At 49.6% G+C, this 18,024-nt stretch overlaps 1 protein-coding gene across 1 annotated transcript in view; it reads right to left on the bottom strand.

Annotated features, from left to right (window-relative positions):
- The window catches only part of LOC106555289 (uncharacterized), a 48,985-nt gene extending 33,162 nt beyond the window's left edge, over window positions 1-15,823 (bottom strand). The window contains exons 1-4 of the mRNA XM_014074110.2: window positions 15,621-15,823; window positions 8,823-8,859; window positions 7,896-7,977; window positions 6,701-6,801 (exon numbers count right to left, since the gene is read on the bottom strand). Coding sequence (XP_013929585.2) covers window positions 6,701-6,801; window positions 7,896-7,977; window positions 8,823-8,859; window positions 15,621-15,696 — 296 coding nt within the window. The 5' untranslated portion in view covers window positions 15,697-15,823. The remainder of the gene's footprint in view (window positions 1-6,700; window positions 6,802-7,895; window positions 7,978-8,822; window positions 8,860-15,620) is intronic.
- Window positions 15,824-18,024: the final 2,201 nt, after the last annotated feature.

Below are 18,024 nucleotides of genomic sequence, written 5' to 3'. Positions count from 1 at the left end.
CCGTATCCCTCCTATTTAGGAGGGAACGGGTTATCCTGAACAGGGCAGCTGGGCGCGACTCAGCGGAAGCAATCAGAGAGGCAATGTGTGTTCTTTTTGACGTCCTAATTGCCTGGATGTAAGCTCTGATGCAAGATGTTAAAAGTGCTCAGTTCGATTCGGATTTACTGGATCTCCATCGGTGCTCTAGGCGTTTCTTTCGGCGCTTCATCTCCCGGAGTTCCTCAGTAAACCAAGGGGCCCTCCTGGATCCACTGCCTCAGAGCGGCCGTAGAGGCGCAATCCGGTTAAGAGACTCCGTCGCTGCCGAGTTCCAAGCAGCAACCAGAGTCTCCGCCGGACTGCGGGCGAGAGTATCAGGAATAACCCCAAGCTCCGTCTGGAAACCTGAAGGATCCATAAGTCGCCTGGGGCGGAACCACCTGGTCGGTTCCTCCTCCCTACAGTGGGGGTTTGGTCTCCGAAAGTCAAGCCTCAGTAGGTAGTGGTCCGACCATGACAGGGGTAAGATCTCACTACCCCTCAGACCAAGATCACAACTCCACTGCTCCGAGAGAAATACGAGGTCGAGCTCCCTTCCTTAGGTTTTTTTTTTTACAGCTTTTTAGACCTTAGAGCTTTTTTCTCTACAGCGTTTTTTCCTTAAAGAAGGCTTCTGAGGATTACTCACCCCTCCTGCTGTGCTCTGAGCCGCTAGCCAGCTGCGCAGCTGGCTAGCGCGATCCCCAGCGACCGGATGGTTGCGTAAGAGGGAAAAAGGAGCTGTGCGGGCCATTTGGAGGCCCCTTCATACCCAGGAGACCAGCTGAGGACCGGGGAGCTGACGGATCTTCCCCAACGCTCCCAAGCTGCAGAGAATCGGACCGCAGACTGGCGCCCGCCATCTTGGTCCTCTGCCATCTTTGAAAGAGCACGTGGTCGAGCACGTGATCGGCGTTCCTCCTACGGATGCCAAAAGCGCTCAGAAGGCATCGAGGAGGCCGGAAGAGGCCTAGAGCGGCTCGATTCTGCTGGTGGATCAGCAGAAGGCCTAGGAACCTCAGTGCAGGTCGGCGCTCGAGCCACAGATCGGCGGTTGGAAAAGGAGGCGCGAGCATTGCACAGAGCAGACCAGCCAGCAGAGAACAAGGAGGGAGTGAGCAACAGAACCGTGAGTGTTATGGCAGAGGCGGCGAAGAGCGGGGGTGTGGGCCCGAGACCAGGGGACTCAGATCTAGGTGAGGGGCCTTCTAGGGGAGCTTCCCAGGGCCCCAGAGGGAGATCCCCCGGCAAAAGAGGCACCTCCAGGACATCCAGGAAGGAGCCCCATACCCAGGGAGGATGAGTCACCAGGGCCTCCTCAAGAAGGTCCAGGGCCACTATTAGCCCATCGCCTTCCAGATCACGTTCCCCCCACAGGCTGCCCACGTTGGTAAAGGCCCAGGCGACCTCCCCTGGCTCCCCCAGGAGCTCAGACAGAAGGCACAGCTCTATTTCGCCCCCCCCTTTCACCTGTCCACTCATCTGAGATGAGGGGGGATCCCTTTGGTCACAGGGTCCCCAGCCCAGCAAGGCACAGGCTGGCACCAGAATCACCAGAGGCAAGAGACCACTTGCAACCCCCAGAGCTCCGCCTTGCCCTTCCAGAGCTGCCTAAAAGCTTTCAAGAAGCTTTAGCCAGGCCCTTAGCTCAAGTGATGTCTTCTGGTATGCAGCATCAGCCCCAGGGGCCCCAGCATAGATCTTCCCAGGACCAACCCAGGGACTATCAGACGCGTGCCAGAGTCCTTGTTGCCAGAGAGCCCAGGTCCCCTTCCCCTTCCACTGCCAGTGAAGCCTCAGATTTAGAGGAAGGGAAGCTGAAGGAGGTGGGGTTTTCTGAGGATGAGGATGCTCAGTCTACAGAGGCCCCCACCATCACTGGCCTTCCCCCCCCCCATTTAGTTCCCTACCCCATAAGGCCAAGACTACAGACCTGGATCCCCCCCCCCAAGACCCCAGGGCGGCTACTGCCACGCCTAGCACCAGCAAGAGTAACAGGAAGGGCCCCTTCCATAGACCCCCAGTAGAGAAGGAGGAGATTCCCACTCCAGAGATGTTCCTGGAGGTTCTAAAATCCCAGTGGGTTAAACCAGGATCATTTTCCAATCCGGGGGACAATGAGCGGAGGTTCTATAACCTCAACCCTACCTTTGCCTAAGCACTCCAGCTCCCGGAGGTGGACAACCCGATCGCCACCCTAGCCTCAGCCTCAACCGTGGTGACGGGAGACATTGCCAATTGCCTTAAAGCAGAGGATAAGAAGGCGGAAACTGTTTTGCGTAAAACATTCCATGCCATAACCTGGGCCATTAGGATGGCCGCTTCTGCATCCTTTTTCAACAGATCTACCGTGCTGTGGCTGGAACAGCTGAGAGAAAGGACCCCGGCCACGGAGGTACGACTGCTGCAGGACATCTCGAAGGTGCTGGCAACCACGCAATTCTCAGCTGACGCCACCCTGGATGCAGTTAAGTATGCATCCCGAGCCTTATCTTCCTCGGTAGCATCCAGGCGCCTGCTGTGGCTGCGCCACTGGCAAGCGGAGTCCCGAGCAGGAGCAGACTACGCCGGGGACAAGCTCTTCGGTGCCTCGCTGGATCCTCTTCTGGTGGAGGACAAAAACAAAAAGAAAGTTCTCCCAACTATGACCAGACGGTCGGATCGCCACGCTCCTTACCCCAGGAGAACATCCTACCGTCAACCTGAATTGGACGTCCAGAGTCACAGGTACCAGACCCCCAGGTTCCACAGGCAAGGGGATAGACAATTCCTTAGGGATAGATTCAGGGGCCAACAGCAGAGCAAGCGGCCCTTTCGAGGAGGGGGCGGTCGCCCATTCCACAGGTTCAAGTGACCCATCCACGGATCACCCCATTGGCGGCCGCCTCTCCCTTTTCGCAGGTGCTCAGATGAGTGGGTCCTCCAGACTGTTAAGCTCGGGTTACAGCTGGAGTTCCACTCGCAACTCCCTGAAAGGTTCCGCACCTTCGCCTCCTCTGCTGATCCGGCCAAACGGGCCCTTAAGGCCAAGGCCATCAAACATTTACTAGATATCAGGGCCATAGAGAAGGTCCCAGACGGGGCGAGAGGTTCTGGATTCTATTCGAACCTGTTTCTGGTTCCCAAGAGTTCAGGAGGGTGGAGAGCCATCCTGGATCTTAAACTACTCAATTCCAGGGTGGTCTACCGTAGGTTCAAGATGGCTTCTCTGAAATCCATCTTAGAGGGCATCCGACAGGGCGACTTCCTGGCCTCCATCGATCTCATGGAGGCCTACCTTCATATCAGAATCACCCCGGAACATCGCAGGTTCCTTAGGTTCTCCCATGAGGGCAACCACTTTCAATATAGGGCCCTACCCTTTCAATATAGGGCCCTACCCTTCGGGCAGGCCTCAGCCTCCAGGACCTTTACCAAGGTGCTGGCTGCAGCCGCAGGTCACCTGCGCTCTTTCCCAGTCCGACTGTTTTGTTACCTAGATGATATCCTTGTCCTAGCCAGGTCCCCAGACACTGCCAGGCAGGACCTGGGGATCACCATCGACACTCTCAGGTCCCTGGGGTTCTCTATCAACCTAGAGAAGAGCCAGCTGGTTCCATCTACCAGGCTCCAGCACCTCGGATCTATTATAGATTCAGTGTTGTGGGAGGTTTTCCTTCCCCAGGAGCGAAAGGACAGCTTTGTGCAGCTGATCCATGAGGTTCGCAAATTACGCTCTGTCCCTGTAGTTCTTCTTTCCAGGCTCCTTGGGAAATTCATCTTTTGTATAGGAATCGTGCCTTTGGCTCGCCTACATGCCGGGGAGCTTCAGTGGTTCCTGCTTCCATACCAGAAGGCAGGGATGATCGACGCCAGGTTCAAGGTTCGAGTGTCGCCCCAGGTGTTGCTCTCGCTCCGTTGGTGGCTGATCCCAGCACTAGACAGAGGATCTCTCTTCAAGGAACCAGCAATGGTTCTTATACTCAAGTACTCATGACGGACGCGAGCCTGTTCGGCTGGGGAGCACACCTGGAGACCCAGATAGCCCAGGGCCGCTGGACTCCAACAGATCTACGCAACAACATAAACTGGTTGGAGCTCAGGGCCATCCACCTGGCCCTACAACACTTCAAGACCACAGTGACCAGCCATCACGTCCTGGTCCTGACGGACAACGTGGCAGCCAAGGCCCACTTGAACAGGCAAGGGGGCACCCACTCCAAGGCCCTTCGCGACGAGGCCCTCCGGTTAGGAAACTGGGCAGAGAGGCATCTCCAGTCCATCAGAGCGGAACACATCTATGGGACGGAGAACCAGCAAGTGAATTGGCTCAGCAGGGGGACAATCGACAACAGAGAATGGCAGCTCCATCCCAGCGTCTTCTGGCAGATCTGCAAGGAGAGGTTCGGGCACCCGGCGGTGGATCTCTTTGCGACCCCAGTGAATGCCCAGCTGCCAATCTTTGTATCGAGGTTCCCGTCCAGAGGAGCCATGGACACGGACGCCCTGCGCTGCAGATGGCCATCAGGTCTACTCTATGCCTCCCCCCCTTCCCCTCATCCCCGGGGTTCTGAGGAGGCTGGTGTAAGAGGGAGCAGAGATGATCCTAGTGGCTCCCTTCTGGCCATGCCGCCCCTGGCTAGCAGACTTGGTGGAGCTGTCCTCAGCCCCCTACTGGAGGATCCCCCCCCAGGGGAGGTGTCCATACACGAAGGGTCACTGGAGCACTCAGATCCGGAGTGGCTCCATCTGACCGTCTGGCGATTGAGCGGGAACAGCTGAGAGGGGCCAATTTCTCCTCAAAGGTCATTAGGACCGTTGAGGCGTCCAGGAGGCAGTCCACCACCCGCATTTACAATGCCTCCTGGGTGGCCTTTGCTGATTGGTGTAAGGCAAAGAACATCGTACCTGCCTCGGCCTCGGTACCCCAGGTTCTGGACTTCCTACAGGAAGGTCTGGAGAAAGGTTTGGCCCCCAGCACCCTTAGAAGACAGGTCTCCGCTTTCTCCACGGTCCTGGGGGGTGGTGGATGCTACTCCTTTGTCCCAACATCCGGTCCTAAAGCGCTTCCTTAAGGGAGCGGCGAATCTGAATCCCCCAGTGGTCCATCGATTCCCTACCTGGGACCTACCCACGGTCCTCCAGGCATTGACGGAGGCACCATTCGAACCCTTGAGGGAAGTTTCCCTACAATTCCTGACCCTTAAGGTTGTCTTCCTGGTTGCCATCACCTTGGCCAGGAGAGTATCTGAGATCAACGCTCTCTCCAGCAGAGCGGACCTCTGCACCTTCCTAGAGAACCGGGTCATCCTCAGATTGGACCCCACATTCATGCCCAAGATCAATTCTCCCTTCCACAGGGCTCTGGAGATAGTTCTGCCGGACTTCTGTCCGCAGCCCTCCAGGGATAGGGAAAGATCTTGGCACAGGTTGGATGTCAGAAGAGCCTTGCGCATCTACCTGAAGCGCATGGCACCCTTTAGGCATTCAGAAGCCCTCTTCATGTCATATCAACCGTCCACCAGAGGCGCTAAGGTTTCCCCGGCCACCATCAGCAGGTGGATCAGAGCGGCCATTTCACAGGCCTACGAGGCACGGGGAATTCAAGTTCCAGAGGGCATCACAACGCACTCCACCAGAAGTGCGGCCACCTCAGCAGCCTGGGCCACCCAGGCCCCCATAGAGGAGATCTGCTGGGCCGCCGCCTGGTCGTCTCCTTCACCGTTCATTAGGCATTACCACCTAGATGCTTACGCCTCCGCAGAGGTGGCCTGTGGTAGGAGGGTTCTGCAGGGAGTCTTAGACTCTCGTGGGGCTAAGGCCCATTGATCCCTCCCTAGGACATCTAGCTTTGGTATGTCCCATGTGTTACTCCTCCCACACCTCACTCTGGAAACTGGCAGTTGGTCTTACCTGAACTGCATGTTTAAGAGAAGGTGTGGGAGGAGTCACTCCCCCCCCCCTTGTTTAGGACACCCCCCGCCAGGGGCCTGAGTTAGCTCAGTGGTCAGTCAGCACCAAATAAGAAGGACGTGTGCTTGCGTTGTTCTTTGTTCCTTCCTTCCAGGTGCTCTGATACAACCATCGGTTAATCTGGGAGAGCAGAAGGAGGATCGGAGGTGTGGCCTCAAAAGATTACCTCAGACTCCAGGGCAAAAGGTCTGGGTTAATACCCATGTGTTACTCCTCCCACACCTTCTCTTAAACATGCAGTTCAAGTAAGACCAACTGCCAATTCCAGTCTTACCTTAAACATGAAAAACTGACTGGGGACTTTGGGTCAGTCACCAGGAGATGGTGAGTTCTAGTCCTGTTTTAAGCATGAAAGCCAATTCGGTGACTTTGGCCAATCACCAAGAGACCGTGAGTTCTGGTCCCACCTTAGGCGTGAAAAATAGCTGGGTGACCTTGAGTCAATCATCAGGAGATGGTTGAGTTCTACAACTATTACCTTAGGCATGAAAGGCATCCGGGTGATTTAGGGCCAGTCAAGTCTCTCTTAGCCCAATCCACCTTATAGGGTTGTTGTTGTGGGGAAAATAGGAGGAGGAAGGAATATTAGATATGTTCACCTCATTGAGTCATTTATAAAAAAACAGAGGCAAGATAAAAATAAAATAAACAAGTAAAACATCATTGATCTCACAAAACATGCATGACTAAGTAAAGAATAGGATTTGGCAGAGGGTGTGACACATACATATAAGGTGGGGCTCCTGTCTTGATATTGCCAATCGTGACTCGAATGTCATCATCATCACTGTCGCTCTCCTCCTCCTCATCTTCCCCACTTGGGATGAGCTACAGCAAAGACAGTAACATGTCCAGCATGAGAAACTAAACCCGGTTAGGTGAGTTGTCACCAGGAATAAAAGAGAACGTGAGGAAAAAAAAAAGAGTACAGGGAGCTCCATCTAATTTGGATTTGGATACCACCTGATTATGTATTATCAGATTAGTGTTGACTGTTGCCAGCCAGAGAGGCAACTTTTTCTCCATGACAATCTGTCCCTAAGCTTTTTCTTCCAGGTCTTCCAACAACGCCCCCACACCGTTGTATTTGGGCTGATGAACCTCTCTGCTCCTCTTCTGCTTTCTTCCATCCTACTGAGCCTCAGAACCTTCTCCAAAGAGACAGACCTTCCATTAATCCCTCCCAAGTAGGGTAATTTGAGATCTTTTGGAAGATGTTTCTTGTTTTTCAATGTTTTTCTACCTTTAGTGTCTTTACAGCAATTGTTGTAACACTACTTCTTGTCTCTAGAACTCTTGCTTAATTGCCTTTCAGGTTTTTGTTTTGGTTTTTTTCCTTTCTCTTCCCTTCCTGTCAATTTCCATGGTTTGTTCTAAAATCCAGTTTTCTCTTCAGACGTATCTTTTCACATTCATCCTTAATTACTTCTTTCAATCCAATCCAATCCATGGTTCCTCTGGTTTTCTATTAATTATCAATCAATCATATATGTATTACAGTCATAGACTTGCGTGGCATCTATCAATGACTTCATGACGTGAAAATAACTTTTGATGTTCTGTGTGAAGATAATGGCCATGTGCTCAAGACCAAATAGTGGAAGCTGGATGACTTTCTTCCTCTACTTCAGCTTGACCCTCCCATGTCTGCTCATCTCTCCCAGGAACACCCCAACTCTTGCCAGAGTGAGGCAGCAAAGCAGGACTTGAAGAGGTGGGTCCCAACTATTTTTAGTGTGAGCTCTGCCTGTCCCTGACAAAACTCTCTATGGATTTCTCCTGTGAACGTAGCCAGACCTTGACAGGAAAATATCCAGTGATTGTCTATGCTAGACAGGACTAGGAATGAAGTCCAACACATTTGCCAGACACATGATTGGGAAAGGCTGTGCTGGACTTTCTACTTGAGGACCATCACTTACCTGCTGCAACAGTTCTTGGTCTTCACTGATAACAATCCTGGTCTCCTTAGGAATGTCTTGCAATGGATGAGATTCGTTGTGTCTGATAAATGTAAACACAACAATAAGGGCAAGTTTCTCCACCCAATAAAATACAGATTACATTGGTCAATCAGTAGGACAACTGACCCTCCAGCATGCAAAGTATTCCTTTCTATGCAGATATCAACATCCAGGGTTATCCTTGGCATGCTCAACTGCAGCCAGAACAGCTTCTGCAGGGCCCTGGACTTAAAGCTCAAGGTATCCATGGAGCGATGAAGGGACTTGGCTGACCAGGAACAGGCTGGCTTTCCAACTACCTGGCTGACTTTTGCGTTGCTTTCACGAGTTCCTATCCCATCTTTTTTTAGAAAAGCCCAAGTCAGCTAAGCAGGCAGTCAGGAAGCAAGCCTGTTCCTGGTCCATACATACATACATGCATGCATGCATGCATGCATGCATGACTAAAACAGAGTTTAGAACTACAAATGTGAAAATAAAATGCAAATGAAACAGATATATGAAAAGCATTTTGGGGCTTTTCTTAATGAGGTTTTGATGCTGGGAATAAGCAGAAGTGACAAAGCTACACTTAAGCTTTTACAATTAATGTAACTTAACATTAATTTAATCTAAGGTAATGTAAATATAATGTAATAAAATTAACTTGATGTAACATCAAGTACCTCTGTAACTTGATATGCTCCGGAAACATTATATAGTATTATATAGAAATGCTGCATTCATATATACATGATATATGCTATGATGTTCAATTAGCATGACAAAAGCTTGCCGGCTGTTATGGAGATTGAAGTCCAACAGATCTGAAGAGCATCATGTGACAGAAGGTTGGCTACCTGACCTAAATATGTTTGGTTCTAAATGAAAAAACTGAAGATTTACCCAGATATTGGTCCATCTTCTGCCTTTCCATTGTCATCTGAAAATAGGGAGAAAGACAAATATTAATTAAAGGCAAAGATAAATCATTCAACATTTGTAAAAAAGAACTCAGTGTAGTCTTATGAGGTGTTCCTATTGACCAATTCCGATGGAATATGGAAGGGTGGTGGGATGTGGACAAAAAAGTGAGCGAGAAGGAGCAATTGCTTTCCTAGACTGTCCCTGTACTCCATCTCTTCCTAGCTTATGTCTCTCTTCTTCTAACTACATTGACATCCAAGCACCAATCCTTCTTGAAGTCGCCTTTAAGTTGATCCAATTCTGATGACCAGGAATTTTCTATGGAGTTTTCTTGGCAACCACATAGAAGTGTTTTGCTGTTGCTTTCTCCAAAATATTTTGTTGTATTTACAACCTCCAGGTTTTCCAACATCCAGATCATCCCAGATCAGGAGACAGAAGGCTCTCAATTTGCAAGAAAGTAAATGCCAGCTGAACATGGGAAAAACATTCCAAGGATAAGTGAGGAGAGCAATTTGGCAGTAGAAGCAGTGACCAAGCAAAGCCATCGGCTCCCTTTTGCTGGGTGCGTTTGGACAGAGACTGGACATCTTTCTGTAGGGGATGCTTTAATTTGGATTCCTGCATCTAGCAGAAATCTGAATTGAGGATCTTCCAACTGCAGGATTTCCAAATGGGCAGTCAGGGAAGTTTTCTGCGGCCAGTGCAACAAAACCCATCATCCTTCTGAACCTGTGCCTGGACTCCACTGACTCTGAGGGTTGGTAAGGAGTCATCCTTCAGACATTCATAATTAGTTTAATTAAGAAATCAGGGAGGAAGCCACATTCAAAGTCTTTCCTGCATCACATTTCCTGGGCAAAGAGGATGCACATGATCTGTGGCCTATTTTGATATTAGCAGGCTGGCTGTATAATTTATGTTTATACAAATGGATCTGCATGCCTCACTCATGTAATCCCCCCCCCTCTCTGTGTGCAGTAGAAACTCTTTAAAACTTTTGCAAGATAGAAAATAATATTTGTCGCTCAGGTTGAACTGTGGAGTCCTTGGTGCTCTCTGAGCTTTGTGCAAACAAGTGTAGGGTTTGCTGCCTGTTTATCTACAGTAGCTTAACCTGGCAGTGTTGGTGAAGGGGTAGGTTTCCCTGTGGCAGTTCCTTAATTAAGATACTGTTTTCTGCTGGGTTGATTGTCTGTGTTAATTCCTGCTTATCTGGGCATTGTCTGTGGGAGAGGACGTGTTCTGTTCTTTTTGAGGTCTTCTTTTTGTTACTTTCTTACTTATTATTGTCTCTTTTAAATGCTGTGTAAATGTGGCTTATCTCGGTTTACAGAATGGGACAACTTGCCATGGCCAACTGGCTGCAGGACAATTGAACTGAAATTAAATTAATTTTGATGGAACTGAATGAAATTATTAATACAGTGTTAAATTGTCCCACAGCAAGGTGGCTGTGGCAAGTTAGCTGCAATGAGTTGTCCTAGACCTCTCTGTCTATGTGGTGGCTACTACATGTTTATTGTGTTTATGTATCTATGAATGGCCGACACATTTATTATATTTTGTCTGTATTTCTATGGATGTCTGACACATGTTTATTGTGTCTTTGTGTCTATGGATGACTGACACAATAGACCCATAGAGATAAACCAGTTAAGCAGGGACCAACCCTGAATTATCAAGCAGGCAACAATACTCTAATCAGGGAACTTGGAGGAGCAACACTTCCACTAATCCTGTTATGGCAATCTACTATACATAAACAGGGGGCAAAGCCTACATTCTCTTGCACTGATGATGTTACCTAGTTGGGTAACAAAATGTCTGCAGACAAACAACAAGCTCAGAGAGCAGCATAAAATTCACATTTACTATACCGGGATAATAGCAATAGTTCCAATCAAGCCAGATGCCAAGGAAGTGGCATTTTTCTCAGTACTGATCTGACAAACACCCTACGAAATTTAAAAAAAACCCCATCTCTTGATTGTGATGGCATGTATGACAGTTCACTTCCTCTATACATCATGTGCCTCCCTCCTTAAGTGCTGTGCCTGTTTAAACAGTTCACTGGAGAGATTTGCTATTAATTCATCTTGCGTTCAATTACCAATCTTTGTTTATTTAAAGCATTTCTGCTTCAAATAAAAAAGGATGGAAACTCTGCACTGGTGGCGTCTGTGCAAAACCAAAGACCAGGTTGCATCTTCTCAAGAGTAACACATGGCCTGAAGACTCAGTTCTTAGTATTCTTTTAATAGAGATCTGGAACCAATAGGCTTCAACACTGCGCCACTATAATAATCTAAGCACATTAGAAAAGGGGGGGGGGAAACCCTATTTATCCAAGTAAGGTTCTAAAGGTCCCCAGAATGTTATTTTTGATACCATCCAAGAGATCTGTTATGGTTTACATGACCTAAGGAAACAAAACTGGATAGCTTTTTGTTGGTATATGTCTAAAACACCTGGCTAACTAGGGACTATCATCACACCAACAGTTTTAAAGTCTGAAATAATATTGCTAAAAAATACAGCATAAAAGTCACTCTTGATGACTGCCAGGAAACCCAAAATATAGACTGATGGACACTTTATGTCTTGCTGAGACTCCTGATCGATAGGTAAGAGTTGGCAGTTTAAAATGTAATGAAGACGGGTTTTTTTCTGAAAGGGGCAGATGCAGCCACATTTCATTCTTGTTCCCCTGACTCAATACTCAAAACTGTGAAAAGGATCTTGGAGTGGACAATCACTTAAGTATGAGCCAGCCGTCTGCTGCAGCAGCTAAAAAAGCCAATGTAGTCCTAAGCTGCATTCACAGAGGGACAGAATCAAGAACACATCAAGTGTTAATACCACTTTATGCCTTTTTAGGATCACACTTGGAATATTGTTTTCATTGCCGCAATATTAAAAAAATGTTGAGACTCCAGAAAGAGTGCAGAGAAGAACAACAAAGATGATTAGGGAGCTGGAGGCTAAAACATACAAGGAATGGGTTGCAGGAACTGGGTAGGTCCAGTTTAAGGGAGAAAAGGACTGGGATGACATGATAGCTGTGTTCCAATCGAAGGGGCTGTCACAGAGAAGAAGGGGTCAAGCTATTCTCCAAAGCACCTGAAGGCAGGACAAGAAACAATGGATGGAAACTCATCAAGGAGGGAAGCAACGCAGAACTAAGGAGAAATTTCCTAAGTTAGAACAATTAATCAGTGGAACAAATTGCCTTCAAAAGTTGTGAATGCTCCAACACTGGAGATTTTTAAGAAGAGACTGGACAGCCTTTGTAGGGAATGGTATTGTGCAGGGGATTGGACTATAAGACCTCCAAGGTCCCTTCCAACTCTGTTATTCTGTAATTCTATTCTGTTATTCTTTATCACAGTAACATCTAGGAACGAAAGCAGTTTAAACATTTAGACAAGCATATTTGTCAACTAGCAATAGCAATAGCAGTTAGACTTATATACCGCTGACCCCGGGGATGCTGCAATGGTTGTATGTGTGAAAAACAGTCATAAGTCACTTTTTTTAAGTGCTGTCTGTTGTAACTTTGAATGGATGTTTGAAAGTCAAGACTACCTAGTACATCTAATGCCGAAAAGGGAGTGCGCACACAGGGTCATCTGGTCTGCAACCTGGAAGAGGAGCTGCCCAGGGGGGCCTGCTCACGCAGGAAAATGGAAGCCCAGCTCCTCCTGTTTCTGGCACTGCCACACGCCCAAAGGCCAGCTGATCGTCACACACGCATGTGTGCCAGGAACCCAAAAGAGGAACGGGCAACGCTGCATTCGCCATCACGGACCTACACTGTACTGAATGGCCGAGCTTTGAGGGCTAAATGAAGTCTCTGGCTATTCAGGCAGGATGCTAAAGCACAGTTCTAAAAACAAATAAATAAAAATCTATAGGAAAACCATCTCTGATGCCCAGAATGTTATTATATAAACCAGGAAATCTTGGCTGATAGAAATGCAAGCTACTTTTTAACAAGGTTAAATACAAGGTTTGCAAATGGCTGGATTAACAATTGGCAAGTGTTACATTTTAAGACACAAAACTTGGTTTGTACTGAACCAAGAGCAAACAACCAGGAGAAATAAAATGGAACCATTTCTTTGTTACCTGTAAAAAGAAAACTAAAACTTTGCTCAGTATTATTTTTCTTCTTCTTTTGTTTATGCACCTAACTTTAAATCATGGTTTAATGCTGGGTTTCCCAGCTTTGACAACTTTAAGACCTGTGGACTTCAACTCTCAGAATTCCTCAGCCAGCAATGGCTGCCTGGGGATTTGTGGGATTTAAAGTCCACAATGGTTGGCTGGGGAATTCTGGGGGTTGAATTCCACAGCTCTTAAATTTGTCAAGGTTAGGAAACCCTGGTTTAACGTTAAACTACTGTATTGAAAAACCACCAATTCACTCCCGGCTATTAATACAATGAGAATAGTGGTGGCATTCAGCCAGTTCGCACCTATTCGGGAGAACTGGTTGTTAACTTTCTAAGCAGTTCAGAGAATCGGTTGTTGGAATAAATCTTATTCCCCCCCCCCCCCCCACTTTACAGGGCTAATCCTGTAAGGAATGTAGGAACATTCTGGTGTTTCTATCCTAAACTTTATTGCCCTGCTTACAGAAACTACCTCTGATTAACCCTTATTACATTGTAACAGCTAAGGCTAAGGACCCATTGACATGAGTGACGTTAAATTGGCCACGCTCACCCAGTCACATGACCACTGAGCCATGCCTATCCAGCTGGTCATTAGAGCAGAGAACTGCTTGTTAAATTATTTGAATCCCACCATTGAATGAGAACATAGAATAATATCCACTTTTACCAGCTCCCCCTGAATTTCAGACTAGACTAGACTACAATTCTTGATTAGCCAAGTGTGATTGGACACACAAGGAATTTGTCTTTGGTGCAGATGTTCTCAGTGTACGTAAGATAATAAAATACATTTATCAAGAATAAAAAGATGCATCACTTAGTGATAGTCAAGGTTACTAATAAGCTATCAAATTGTATTAGGAAACAAATAAAAAGTATAAATGGAAAGATACAAGCAACATGGTTATAGTCATGAGTGCGGAGAGATACCGTAGATACTAGGAAGGAAGAGAAGAATAGTAATACATTCTTAGCTTGGTTTTATCTGGAAGTCCTGTGCAGAAGGTTCCCATGGCATGTCCTTTCTCCCACCTCATTCTGGGGAAGCACGAATTCAATCGTTTGAATCCCCTAGTAATGCCACAAGCTTTGTTTGAATTACTTACTTGGAAGAGGACTCTTCCTTTTTTTCCCACCAGGCATTTCAATTTTGACCAACAGTTGGCCCTGAATGTCTCAAGCAGGGTCATGCAGCTGCCTCATCTAAAGTTCTGTTCCCTTTGAAGGGCCATCCACTAGGCCGTGCTTCCCTTTATTCCTAGAACTGTCCCCCATGGCAAGCCACCTCTCCCAATCCCTCTTTATAACCTCCCCAAAGTTTTTGAAGTCTCCACTTAAGCATCGTTTGCTGTGATTAACTCTAGGGAGGTATCAACCCACCTGAATGTAGATTCTTCAACCACCCCTTAAAGTTTAAGCTCTCCTTCCATTTGTGACCTTCTCCTTGGTGCTCACTTTCCTATCAAATTATACTGTAACCCCCATGAGACAGGAAATCCTATTCTCCATTCATCTACAACTGGCAGATGATATGATCAATCTGGGTTGGACTATTGGACCTTGCCAGAGGTTGGGGAGAGCTTTCCCCAAATGCTCAGGTGAGCTTTTACTTCCTTACTTTAAAGCAGGGCTCTCCAAACTTGACCACTTTGAGACTTTTGGACTTTGATTCCCAGAGTTCCCAACAAGCCTAACTGGGGAATTCAGGGAGTGTTAAAGTTGTGAAGTTTGAAGAGCCCTGTTTTAAAGCACTGACTGATCCTAAGGCAAAACCTGCTTTTATCAATCCCACCACTTGGTTCATACAAGAGAAGGTCAGGATCACACAACAGCCTGCATGAAATTGAAGTTGGCTACTTTGAGGTCCAAGTTGTTGTGTAAACCCAGCCCAAGTGTGAATCATTGTGAACCATCAATCGTTTCTTCTGAAAGTGGCCATCTGGTCTTTAAGAAAACACCAGACGCCACTTGTCTGGAATGGTCTGGGGTCTCCTGCTTGAGCAGGGGGTTGGACTAGAAGACCTCCAAGGTCCCTCCCAACCCTCTTACTCTGTTAAAGGCAAGACTGAAAGATTGTCAAGCCAGCAGATCCCATCTTCTGGAGGGGGAGGGGCAGCGGGCCGGAGCCCTCCCCACTTGCTGGGATCCCCAAAGGCTCTGACCTTGCTGTTGTGTCCCCAACCCTCCCTGCCTTTGGGGGTCTCACCGGGCCCGCCCTGCCTTCGTTCCCCCCCCCCCCGAGCGTGGAGCATCCCCCAGCCGGAGGTCCCTGGCCCGCGCATTCCTGCCCCCCGGGGGGCGCCCTTGCTCAGAGAAGCCCCCGGCCCGCTCTTCCTCCAGACTGCCAGCCAGGGGGCGGCGGCCGAGGGCCCGCCAGCCCTGCCTCCAACGCGCCGGCCGGCCAATCCCATCATCCCCAACCAGCCCGAGCATCCTCGGCTTCCAAGCCCGGCGCGGCGAGCAGCCTTGTCCGGAGAGGAAAGCGCCAAGCTCTCCAACCTCCCGACGCTTCGCCGGCTGCCTCCAGCTCCGCGGCAACGCCCGGCGGGGGAGGCAGCCTGGGAATCGGCCGCCCCTGCCCCCGCGCCGCCCCCACCTCCGTAGAGCCACTGCTCCTCGTCCTCCTCCGCCTCCAGCTCCGCGGCCGGCAAGGGCTCCAGGTGGGCGGCCATGGCGGGGCCGGGCCGGGGCCGCGCCTGCAGCCAGAGGGACGAGCGGCCGGGCTCAGCGCCGCCCCGCCTGCTGCATCCTGCACCGAGCGCTCGCCGCCGCCATCGCCGCCCGCCCTTTTCGGCTGCTCCCCGGAGGCGTCGGCACTCGCTCGCTCCTTGCCACAGAAAGAGCCCCGCTCCGTCCGGCGGGGGAGCCGCAGCCGGCGGCGCCCGGGCCGGCAGAGGGAGGCGGCGGCTCCTGCAGCGGGAGAGCGGCCAGGTCCTAGCGCCCCGCGGACCCAGGCCAGCCCCAGCGCGCCGCCCAGCTGCCAGTAGCCCGGGACGCCGCTTGGAGACGCCGCTTGGAGCCCGCGCGGGGGGCTCCGTGGGCGGCAGTGAGGCCAAGAGGGCCTCTGCAGGGGGGAGGCTGCGACCTGGAAGGCAGAAGGGATTTCCCGAGGGGGAGGGGAATCCCCAGGAAAAGAGACCGGACAGCCGTTTGTCCGAAAAGGCCCTGGCGGGGCTCCTGCTGGGCAAGGGGCTGGACTAGAAGCCCTCCAGGGGCCCTTCCAACCCGGTTGTTCTGTTAACCCGGTATTGGCGTCCCCGAGTGCCGACTCCTTTCTCGGACGGGGCTCGTGGATTCGAAGCGAGCGGACAGCCTCTCCGCTCATCTCGCCCAACGGGGGTTGCGGTAATTTGGGTGCCGTTGGCGCCTTTGTCTGCCCTGCGGGGAGAACGGGAGGCTGGTGAGGGCTGGAAGTGCCACTCTCTCTGCAGGCTCCCGATTCCCCTTTGTGGGATGAGTGTGGGGTAGGTTTCAGCGGGTGGTGGGGCGGCATTGGGAAATGCTCCCCTCCAAACCTCCAGGCTGCTGCTAGTCGGCCTCGGGTGCTCAGGGGAAAAGGCTGGGAAGGATTTGAGGACTAGGATGGGAGACCACTAGGTGTTTGCAGGGATGGAGGTGAAGTCGAAATTTGATCGATTTCCATTTTATTGCAGAATAACCGAATTGGAAGGGACTTTGGAGGCCTTCTAGTCCAACCAACCTCCTCACCCAAAACTGGGTGGGCAGAGGTTAGAAATCAATTTAAGGCAAACTTGAACCATTTTTTTACGTTCTAAAATGCTTTACGGGTAGTTCTTGATTTACAACTATTCACTTAGCCACCCTTCAGTTACAACCATACTGGAAAAAGTGATGGATGATCAGTTTTTACTGACAGTTGCAGCATCCCCATGGCCACGGGATTAAGATTCAGATGCTTGGCAACTGCCTTGTACTTATGACAGTGGCCCCATCCTGGAACAACATGATCTCCTTCTGACAAGCAAAGTCAACAGGGAAGCCAACTGTGTTACTAACTTAAGTACTACAAAGATTCACTTAACCGCTGTGGCAAGAACCCACTTAATATCTTGCTTAGCAACAGAAATTTGGGGCTGGATTGTGATTGTCAGTAAAGGAGTGCCTGTATTTGAAGAGGCCAAACCTTACCAAACCAAAACAGGCAGCAGTCTGCCAAACCCAGGTTCTGGCTTGAAACTCAGGAGAAAAGCTTTCTGGAAAGAGATTTGGGACCGTGGGGGTGCCCTCCGCTTGGCTTGGGGCATAAGGAACTCCCGAGTGAAGCCCCAGGTCCTCCGCTTCAGAATCTGTTGCGAAGCCGAGGCACAGTAGGAAATGCTGCAAGAAAATCCCAATTCACTCTGGCTGCGTTCTTATGATCAACTGACTTGCAAATCAGCTTAACTATGTTGGATGTTACATTGGCCTGTCCAATTAATTCCACACACCAGATCCTACCATGGAAGAAATCAGCAACATCACATGTACTATGTCTAGGTACTAAGACAACTTAATGGTCAAGACCAGGTTTAATTCTCTAGCTGGGACTGAACCAAGATGTTCTTCCACCTCCTGGTTGTCTAGCTTTCCTTGGATTTCCAGCTGGCCAACCGCTCCCATGTTGGCTGTGCATGATGGAAATTTCATAGGAAGGGCGGTGGTTGTGGGAAGAACTTGGGAGAGTATCAGGCTAAAGGTTCAGCTCTGCGCCAAACATGAAAAAGTTGTTGACCTTCTGCAATTGAAAGAGACCCCTCAGGCAGCAACCCCTTGCAGATGTTGTGCTTGCAGCTCCAGTCTTTCCTCGTGTTGGTTCCAGAGCTGAAGGACTACAAGCCAGGTTTATCTCATGGTTGATTAGTCTTGCACATTCCAAGGAGTAATAAGGATGCCTCAGATTCTTGAATGTTGACTAGGGGAAGGAGGCCACTGTGCTGCCTGTATGTTTTTTTTCAAGAACGCACAAAATACTTAGGAAGGCTTCTTTCTGCTTTTCTGTA

The sequence above is a fragment of the Thamnophis sirtalis genome, unplaced genomic scaffold, assembly GCF_051295495.1.
Source record: "Thamnophis sirtalis isolate CommonGarterSnake01/CBP01778 unplaced genomic scaffold, rThaSir2_p1.2 scaffold_13, whole genome shotgun sequence".
NCBI lineage: Eukaryota > Metazoa > Chordata > Lepidosauria > Squamata > Natricidae > Thamnophis > Thamnophis sirtalis.
This window is presented reverse-complemented; position numbering and strand designations above follow the sequence as displayed.